This window comes from Desmodus rotundus, chromosome 2 (assembly GCF_022682495.2).
Source record: "Desmodus rotundus isolate HL8 chromosome 2, HLdesRot8A.1, whole genome shotgun sequence".
Taxonomy (NCBI): Eukaryota; Metazoa; Chordata; class Mammalia; order Chiroptera; family Phyllostomidae; genus Desmodus; species Desmodus rotundus.
Window position 1 is genome coordinate 178,827,084 of NC_071388.1, and position 9,906 is coordinate 178,836,989.

Below are 9,906 nucleotides of genomic sequence, written 5' to 3' on the forward strand. Positions count from 1 at the left end.
GTAATAAGTTTTTGTTGGTTACCACATGTGAGGTCTGTTCAGAAAAATCCCGCCATTGTTAACATAACAAGAATGGTCTGTGCAGCATCGCTGTAAACTGGCAGCCAAGGAGCATGGACTGGAATGCGCATGTGTGAACAATGATGACTTCACTGTACTAGTCAGTGGGGCCAGCAGATGCCATGAGTGAGCACATGTACTGTGTGGCTGTCACATTCAAAATGACTGAGTGAGTAGAGCATTGAATCTGCATCAAATTTGCATTAAGCTTAAACATTTCTCCATGGAAATGATTCAGAGGGCTTTTGGGGATGATGCAATGAGTGCAGCACAAATAAAAGTGTGGCACAAAAGCTTCAAAGATGGTCAAGAATCTGTTGAAAGTGATCCACGTTCTGGAGGTCCTGAAACAAGCAGAACACCTGAGACTGCTGAACGTGTACAGGCTGCAATCAGCAAAGATCAGTGACTGACAGTGTGAGAACCAGAAGGTGATCTGGGGATTCCAGAAACTACTGTGTCAAGATTTTGGCACGGGATCTTGGCATGAATCCTGTCCTGGCAAAATTCGTTCCACAGCTTCTGCTACCCGAGCAGAAGGAACATCGTGCTGCAGTTGCTACTGACTTGATTCAAACCGCTACCAGTGAACCAGGTTTCCTCACGAAGGTCATAGCTTTCAAGGGGACTCAGGCATCATTGTCTTTTGTATCATTTTCTTGTATCTTATGTTTTCTTCAATAAGTGTCTCTAGTTTTCATATTACATGGCTGGATTCTTTCTGGATAGACCTTCACATATATGTTCCATACCTCTTTAATGCCTTTACATTTTTAAACAAATACGTTCAGTCAAAAAAAAATTCTGCCCTTCCATTTTGTCCTTAACAAAAATGTACATTTCTTCAATAGTATTATTTCTCATTTTGAAACAAATGTTCTGATTTCTGTTTTTTTAAAATAAATATACTTGATATTTTAGAGCAATGTTAGGTTCACAGCAAAACTGAGTGGAAAGGACAGAGTTTCCTGTCCCCACACATGCACAACCTTCCACTAACATCGAGTGCCAGAGCGGCACGTTTGTTAGCAGTGAACCTGCGCCGACATCATCATCACCATACTCCACAGTTTCCATTAGGGTCCATACTTGCTGTTGTACATATCATAGGTTTTGCCAAAAGTGCGACATGTATCCACCATTGTAATATCATACACAGTAGTTTCATGATCTTAACTACCTGTGCTCCACCTATTCACCCCACCAGTACTTCCTATTTTATTCTAATGCACCTGGCAATTATAAAAGGTAAGATAGGGATCTAAGTCAGTTCTCTTCCACTCAGATATCCAACTGTTACAACCACATTTGTTTTCACAGATAATCTCTTACCCACCATGTTTCCCAGGCTTGTCATATATTGAGTACTTATAATAATTAAATTTTGGGAATAAATGTTTTCTAACATTGGATATTTTTTCTGTATTATATTTATATATTTTTTATATTTACGTATATATTTATTAATTATTTTTATCCTCACTCAAAGACATTTTTTCACTGCTTTTAGAGAGAGGGGAAGGGAGGGAGAGAGAAAGGGAGTGAAACAGATGTGAGAGAGAGACAGCAATCTGTTGCCTCTTGCACATGGCCTGACTGGGGACTGAACCCATAACCCAGGCACGTGTCCTGACCAGGAATTGAACTTGCAGCCCTTCAGTTTACAGGATGATTCTCCAATCAACTGAGCCACATCGGCCAGGGCTGAATTATATTTGTTTGTTGCCAACTGTAGATTTCAGGGACAGCTTTCAGTTCTGTATTTTAAATGGGGCTTCCCCAAGGGTAGGCAGGATTTTATGTGGCTGAATATGAATGCAGATTCATCAATTCTTGCCTGTGTTCTAGTGTGGGCTTACTCAGTCCTTTAATGAATGAATGAACCTTATGAAAACATCTTCCATAACTGGTAGCTTATTATTCTCGGTTACAACTCAAGTTTAGATCACTTGAGTTCACCAGCCTTAATGTTTCTAACAGATAATTATGTATCATCCAACCCATTGCTTACAAAGTTCTTGCATAATAGTAACTTTTAAATCCAATCCACTTGATGAGGCCCTGCTCTAAAGTAAATCTAACAATAATTCAGTAAGTTTTTATGGAGCACCTATTATACATGTAAGGCACTATGTGGACCCACAGACGAGAAAGCTAGTTTATGCTCTCCAGCATTCACAAGCTAGCAGAGCAACATTAAGTTTTAACTGTTTAATGTACTGTTAGTTCCATAATGTAGTCACATTTCCTTGCTAATCAATGAATTATTGAAACACTATTGAATAAAACTTTTTTTAATGATTAGAATTGCCATAGTCATCACATACTTAATACATAGACTTAAGATTTGTACTTTGACTTTTTATTTTTAATTATCTTTCAAAATTGAACATTCACATCCTGTGTGATTGAATAATATCACTCCTAGATATATATATCCAAGATAAACTTTAGCATATAAGTACAAGGAAATATATATGAGAAAGTAAGCTGTAGTAGTGTTCCTAAGAGGAAGAACTTCAACCACTCAAATGTGCATCAACAGCCATTTGTTTCAAAAAGTTCTGCTATAAAGGGAAGGAAAAAAATGGAGCAGCAGTGGGGGTTGAGAATTTCTTTTTAAGATAGGAAAAAAATAGCATGTTTGTATGCTAAAGAATAGATTCCACAGAAAGGAAAGGGGGGCGGGCGTGGAGAACTGTTGGAGAACCTGACTTCCCTGACACTTAGCCTGGATTTGTTTCCTAGTTCTGAAGGGTGTGCATACCCTCCAGTTTTAAGTTTTATCTGTCTCTCACTTGTCTGTCTTAAACTGCTGAACCAAACAGAGCACATCAGCCAACTACCCAAATCTTTGTACTTATTGTAACTCCATAGAAAACTGACTGGTCCACTTGCCATATCACCACAGAAATCAGATCCAATTTACTATATTCCCCCATTTAAAAATTATTATAAGGCAGTCAAAATGAATTAATTAGTTAGGTACAAAACACATGGATGAATCTTAGCAACAAAATGTTGAGGGGGAAAAGGCAAGTTGAAGACTACAAGTAGTATAATATCATTTTAGGAATGTTTAAATACAAGCAAAATGAAACCATACATTGCTTAGACATGCTATATATGTGATAACATGAATGCAAAAGTACAAATTTCGACAATGATTACCTGTGGGAGAACAGGAAGACAAGGAGAAAGGCTCACATCTAAATCACTGGTAATCTAGCTCAGCGGTTCTCAAACTTTGGTGTGCATCAGAATCACCTGGAGAGCTCATTAAAACCTAGATTGCTGGGTCCCATCCCCAGAGTTTGATTCAGTAGATGTGTGTGTGGTGGGCGCGGGAGGCTGAGTATGCATTCCTAACGAGGTCCCAAGTGTTGCAAATGCTGCTCTTCTGGGACCACACTTAAGAGAACCACTTCCAGTTCTCAGGTTGAGCTGAGAGTTCACAGGTGTTCCATTCCATTTTATTGTTAAATGACTGTAGTATTAAAAAAAAAAAAGATGGCTAGTCATAGCCCAAAGATGAGAGCATGCCCTGAAGCAAGGATTACTATTAATCCAATTTCTGGGCTCCTGAAGCATCTCCCCCAGGAGAGCTCGAGTCCGTTAATAAAAGCAAACGTAAAAAACTGCTCTAAGAAGGACCCCAAGACCATTTTTTAAACTACTAATAACTACTCTGTGAAAAAATTGGAAGATTCTTCCTTATGTGCACAGTGACATCACATTACATTCTACCTCCCCGGATCTAAATATTCTGTGGCAAAGACTTGGCACATTACAAACATACTTTCGTTGATTCTACAAATATTGAGCGTGTTTAAAGACTTCCTTTACTTTTTCAGTTCTTATCCTTCTCTCAGGTGCTCTATTATTTTCTTTCTTCCCTTCTCCCTGGCCCCTTTCACACTGTGTCCATTGGGTCCCGAGATAAAATTTACATGGTGTTTCACAGCCCGCTGATGACCAGGCACTCTGGAGAGGGCATACTGTGTCCTGCTCTGTGCCAGCTACTGATGGGTGTGGGACAAGTGCCCGAACACAAAAATCTGGTGGGACAAGTGCTCGAACACAAAATTCTGGTGTGCAAGCAGCTTAGCTTAGAGAGGGAAACAGATCTGTAAATACAAAACTACAACCTAAAGCAGGTCGTACACGATACTATAGCAAAATAAAGATTTACCCACTTTCATAACCTCCCCTAAGCCCAGTTCCTCTAAGCTATATCCCTTTTAAGCGCTGCCGCAAATCACCGCCACTAGAGCCGAAGTCCAGACCCGCGGAGGGCGGGGATGTGGTGGGGGCGGGGCCGAGGCCGGGAGCGGGGCGGGCGCGCGCTCCGCCCGGGCTCCATTGGCTTTCCCGCCGGAAGCGGCGGAGAGGCCGGAGTGCGCCTGCGCGCTTCACAAGTGTTTCCAGAACGCCCCCTCCGCCGGTTGGACCGGGTTGGCGTCATGCTGCGAATTTCTGCCTTGCGGCTGCTGGCCAGTAGGCTCTCGCTCCTGGACTGCTTCAGCTCGCGCCTCTACAGTTGGGACTCTCTCGGTGCCCGCGACGATGCCCACGATGCGCGCGCCTACTTCACGACACCCATTTTCTATGTGAACGCGGCCCCGCATATTGGACACCTGTACTCGGCGCTCCTGGCAGACGCTCTGTGCCGCCACCGTCGCCTCCGAATCCCCACCGGCGCCGCCACGCGATTCTCCACCGGTACAGACGAGCACGGTCTGAAGATTCAGCAGGCAGCCACCGCTGCGGGCCTGGCCCCGACTGAGCTGTGCGACCAAGTCTCGGCCCAGTTCCAGCAGCTTTTCCGGGACGCTGGTATCTCCTCCACCGACTTCATCCGCACCACCGAGGCCCGGCACCAGAGAGCGGTGCAGCACTTCTGGGGAGTGCTGGAGGCGCGGGGTCTGCTCTACAAGGGGCTCTATGAAGGTTGGTACTGTGCCAACGACGAGTGCTTCCTGCCTGAGACCAAGATCAGCCGGCAGCCGGGCCCGTCGGGGGATTCGTATCCTGTATCTCTGGAGAGCGGGCATCCCGTCTCCTGGACCAAGGAAGAAAATTACATTTTCAAGCTTTCCCATTTCCGGGAGCCGCTCCAGCGGTGGCTGCGGGACAACCCTCAGGTGATTACCCCTGAGACGTTCCATCACACAGTCCTTCAGTGGCTGGAGGAGGAGCTGCCAGATCTGTCAGTTTCTCGCAGGAGTAGCCACTTGCACTGGGGCATTCCGGTCCCCGGGGACGATTCGCAGACCATCTATGTGTGGCTGGATGCCTTGGTCAACTACCTTACTGTAATTGGCTACCCAAATGCAGAGTTCAAGTCATGGTGGCCGACCGCCTCTCATATCATAGGCAAGGACATTCTCAAATTCCATGCTATCTATTGGCCTGCCCTCCTCTTAGGGGCCGGCATGAGCCCACCACACCGCATCTATGTCCACTCCCACTGGACAGTCTGTGGCCAAAAGATGTCTAAGAGCTTGGGCAACGTGGTGGATCCCAGAACTTGCCTTGACCGCTATACTGTGGATGGCTTCCGCTACTTCCTCCTTCGTCAGGGTGTCCCCAACTGGGACTGTGATTACTATGATGAAAAGGTGGTTAAGTTGCTAGACTCTGAGCTGGCAGATGCTTTGGGCGGTCTCTTGAACCGATGCACTGCCAGTAAAATAAATCCTTCAGGGACCTATCCGGCCTTCTGTACTACCTGCTTTCCCAGTGAGCCAGGGTTGGCAGGGCCATCAGTTCGTGCTCAGGCAGAGGACTATGCTCTGGTGAGTGCAGTGGCCACTTTGCCCAAGCAGGTAGCAGACCACTATGCTAACTTTCAGATCTACAAGGCCCTGGAGGCAGTGTCCAGCTGTGTCCGGCAAACTAATGGCTTTGTGCAAAGGCATGCACCATGGAAGTTGAACTGGGAAAGCCCAGTGGATGCTCCCTGGCTGGGTACTGTGCTTCATGTGGCCTTGGAATGTTTACGAGTTTTTGGAACTTTGCTCCAGCCTGTCACCCCAGGCCTAGCTGACAAGCTGCTGTCCAGGTTGGGGGTCTCTGCCACAGAAAGAGGCCTTGGAGAACTCTATTTCTTGCCTCGATTCTATGGTCATCCTTGCCCTTTTGAAGGAAGGAGGCTGGGACCTGAAACTGGCCTCTTATTTCCACGACTGGACCAGTCCAGGTCCTGGTTGGTGAAAGCCCATAGGACCTAAAAACTCAGTTCTTAGTGGTTTATGGCTTGTGGTAAAAAAAGCAAATTTGTTATTTTCTTATTTTCCATTTTCAGGAAAGTTATATTAATGTTTTCTAAAGTGTTACATCAAATGAGCACATTAGCAATGTCCCTTTGAAAAGCGGTTTACAACCTTTCCGGTGCCTACCCCTACCTCTTCAGTTCTCTGTGCCCATTAACCACTGTCCTTCGCACACCTGTGTCCCTAGGATGTCTCTAGGGGAAAGATGGGTAACAGGCAGCTTTGCTGATACTATTCCTTCTTATTGTGCCTCATTCCCAATCACAGTTAGGTTATTTGCCCAGACTACCTCTCATGGCTTGTTTTCCATTGGCCTGTTGTCTGCTGGGCAAATTGGAATGGGGGATTGGAGGCCCCTTACCTCAACTTTCAGCTCTACTTTGTTATATATGTTGACTCTCCTGTTAAAAAGAGATTCTCATATTAAATCTTTAAAAATTAGTGTCCTAGACTAGATGATTTTTGATGGTGTTTATATTTTCAGTTCTTAAACCATGACTTCTATATATACTTTGTTAGTTAATACTAAGTCCAAGTTGTGCTTTGTAGTATTACAATTCAACCAGTAGATGGCTCTAGTCTCACATATTAACATTGAGGTTTTAGAATCTTTAGAATACATTTGTTTTTTGCTTTCTAATTTTGCAGAATTTAAAGAAAACTTTTATTGCTTTTCTTAAAATGAGGGATAACTGCAACCACTGCTGTTTTACATAAAGCAATGAAAAAAAGACCAGGATCCTTATTTCATTTCAGACTACTGAAAAAGGGCATTTACTCTAATTAAATGTTTAAAAAGCTAATAAGTAAATGTATCAACTATGTTTGCACTATCTATGATAAATTATGAAGCTCTTGGTATGTTAAAAATTTAAAACATTAGTAACAGTAGATTTAGAGATATTAAAAAAATTGTTGGAAAGTGCAGTATTTTCTTTATATTTCTTAATTTCGTTATTCACGTACATAATTTACTTCACTTGATTTCTTTTGGTTAATCACGATCTATGATACAATATAGAAATCACAGAATAGTTATAAATGTTTACAAAAGTAAAAGTACATTTACTTTTGAGTTTTACTGATTATTTCTTTTGCTCTTTTAACCTAAATTATGAAAGTTTAAAATTTGTAAGTACCTTATTCAGATATGTACTGTTGCATCTGTTGAAGGTGAATGTGAAGGGCCAAAATGATTGATGCTCCAAGAAATCTCAAACTGGATTTAGGGATCTCTTCAAGGCTCCATAGGGAAACACCACTGAGAAGATGTTAAGGTATCAATTTATACAAAGATTACAACACAGTAAGCCAACATTATATCTCTGGTGATTGACTGCATGGCTAGGCCAAAGTTTAAAATGAGAAATTGCCTTGATATACCCATTCTAAGCAAGGTAGCAAGCAGAGAGGACTCACTAAATTATTATGCTTCTAGTTCCCCCCAAACTTATTCTATGTGCTACTCTTTAGTTGCTGTCTTTGTTGAGAGGTTTCAGTTTGCTTGGAAACACTGCTTAAAAAAGAATGCTAGAATGCTTGAAGGCATTCTAAAGGTGGAAGGACTGTTTCTACAGGTGTTCCTTCAGACATTCCTTATACTTTATAATGGAGTCCTGGGCTTTCGCTGGGATTATTAGGGCAGGTTACTGGGCCCAGGATTCCTGGGCCCAGTAACCTGCCCTAATAATCCCAGTGAAAGAGTAGCATAGTGAAAGACACGGGATATGTTGACATGGAGGAAGGAAGCAGACTTGGAAAACCAGTGTAATGATAACCTCTGCCTTTGAAGTGCCCTTTAAGCAGTCTTATAGTTCCTACCATGAATGGAGAGACAGCGTCTTCCACTTGACTGAGCTTTCCCAAGGCCTAGTGCTGGTCAGTACACGGGGCCTTGGCTTGCTGGGTGTTAATGGAGTTCCTTTTGTGCCATCTGTCATTTGTGCAGGCATTTAAATGGCTACTAGAATATTTGTGGTACTGGACGGCACAAGCAAATAGGGGATTCAAAGAGGAGAAGGCATACGTAATTATTATAGAAGACAAGATATTTAGAGTGAAGAGGTGTGGTAAGTTGGATCTGACCTATTATGTGGTGATATGGAAGAGGAACCAGTTTGATTCTCTGTAGGAGGTAAAGCAAATATCCTTTGGGTACTTGATGTATTCAGTTTGATCCAGCACTTTAAGAATGTTAAGTAGTGGATAGGTAAAACTTAGAACTGGATGGCATGCACTTTCAAGAGAGGGTATCCTAATGGCTTTTGAGAAAAGATGATAAACTTGTAGGCATCTAAGAATCCCCCTACTTCAGAACTGTTAATCCCTCATCTGATATCTTTGGAGCCCTTGACCAGAAAGGTGGTTTCTCCCAAATATTACCCCTGAGGCTCTCAAATTTCCATTTTAGGTTATTCTTGGAGGCAGTGTTATAGGAAGTTATGATAGACCACTGATCAGGTGTTTATAGGATGTCACATTGTCACATTATAGTAATAACAAGCTGTCAACTCAGTAGACTACAGTCCTATCTATGAAGTCATGCAAGAAGTGGGCAATGTATACGAGGTCTGTCCAGAAAAAGTCCAGCTGTTGTTAATATAATGAGAATGGTTTGTGCAACATCGATGTAACCTTGGCTACATCGATGTAGCCAAGGAGAGTGGACTGGAATGCACATGTGTGAACAATGACAACTTCACTGTACTAGTCAGTGTGGTTGGTAGACACTGCTGAGTGAGCATGTGTATGTGTGGCTGTTACATTCAAAATGACTGAGCGAGTGGAGCAACGAATCTGCATCAAATTTTGCATTAAGCTTGAACATTCCTCCATCGAAACTATCAGATGATTCAGAAGGCCACAGCTATGGGACTGGTGACTGGCAGCTTTATCACGACAATGTGCCAGCTCATGCATCCTGTCTCATGCAGAGTTTTTTTTTCAAAACATCAAATCACCCAGGTAGCTCACCCCCACCCTCTGTACAGCCCAGATTTGGCACCCTGTGACTTGTGGTTTTTCCCAAAACTAAAATCACCTTTGAAAGGGAAGTGACTTCAAACTATGGCTGAGATTCAGGAAAATACAGTGGCGTAGCTAATGGTAATTGGGAGAACTGTGTGAATGTCCCAAAGTGCCTACTTTGAAGGGGATTGAGGTGTCATTGTCCTATGTACAGTGTTTCTTGTATTTTCTTCATTAAATGTCTGTTTTTCATATTACATGGCTGGATACCTTCTGGACAGATCTTTATGTTAAATTGGACCATTCTATATTAGAGGGCAATTCCACAAGTGAACTCATAGATTAGGCATCTTGGAAGTCAGAAGACCTGTGGCTATATGGAGGTCAAGAATAGGCAGGAACAAGAAATAGATAGTCTCTGATTTCACAGAAATCTCAGTTATTCTGAAAGTAGCCTTTATCATTTTCCTTTCTCTCTCTTTAAAAAAATCTTCAACCAGGGACGTGCTTATTGATTTTAAAGGGAGATAAACATTGATTGGTTGCCTCTTGTACATGCCCTGACCTGAGGCCGAACACACAACCTAGATATGTTCCCTGACTG

At 42.8% G+C, this 9,906-nt stretch overlaps 1 protein-coding gene across 1 annotated transcript; it reads left to right on the forward strand.

Annotated features, from left to right (window-relative positions):
- The first annotated feature begins 4,471 nt into the window (after positions 1-4,471).
- MARS2 (methionyl-tRNA synthetase 2, mitochondrial) lies at positions 4,472-7,957 on the forward strand. Its single transcript, XM_024564001.4, has one exon. It carries the CDS (start codon positions 4,524-4,526, stop codon positions 6,291-6,293), a length of 1,770 nt encoding a protein of 589 aa, XP_024419769.1. The 5' UTR covers positions 4,472-4,523; the 3' UTR covers positions 6,294-7,957.
- Positions 7,958-9,906: the final 1,949 nt, after the last annotated feature.

Bases quoted from the DNA above. Each gene is read 5' to 3' on its own strand.
- MARS2 (XM_024564001.4), top strand. From the start codon at position 4,524: ATGCTGCGAATTTCTGCCTTGCGGCTGCTGGCCAGTAGGCTCTCGCTC.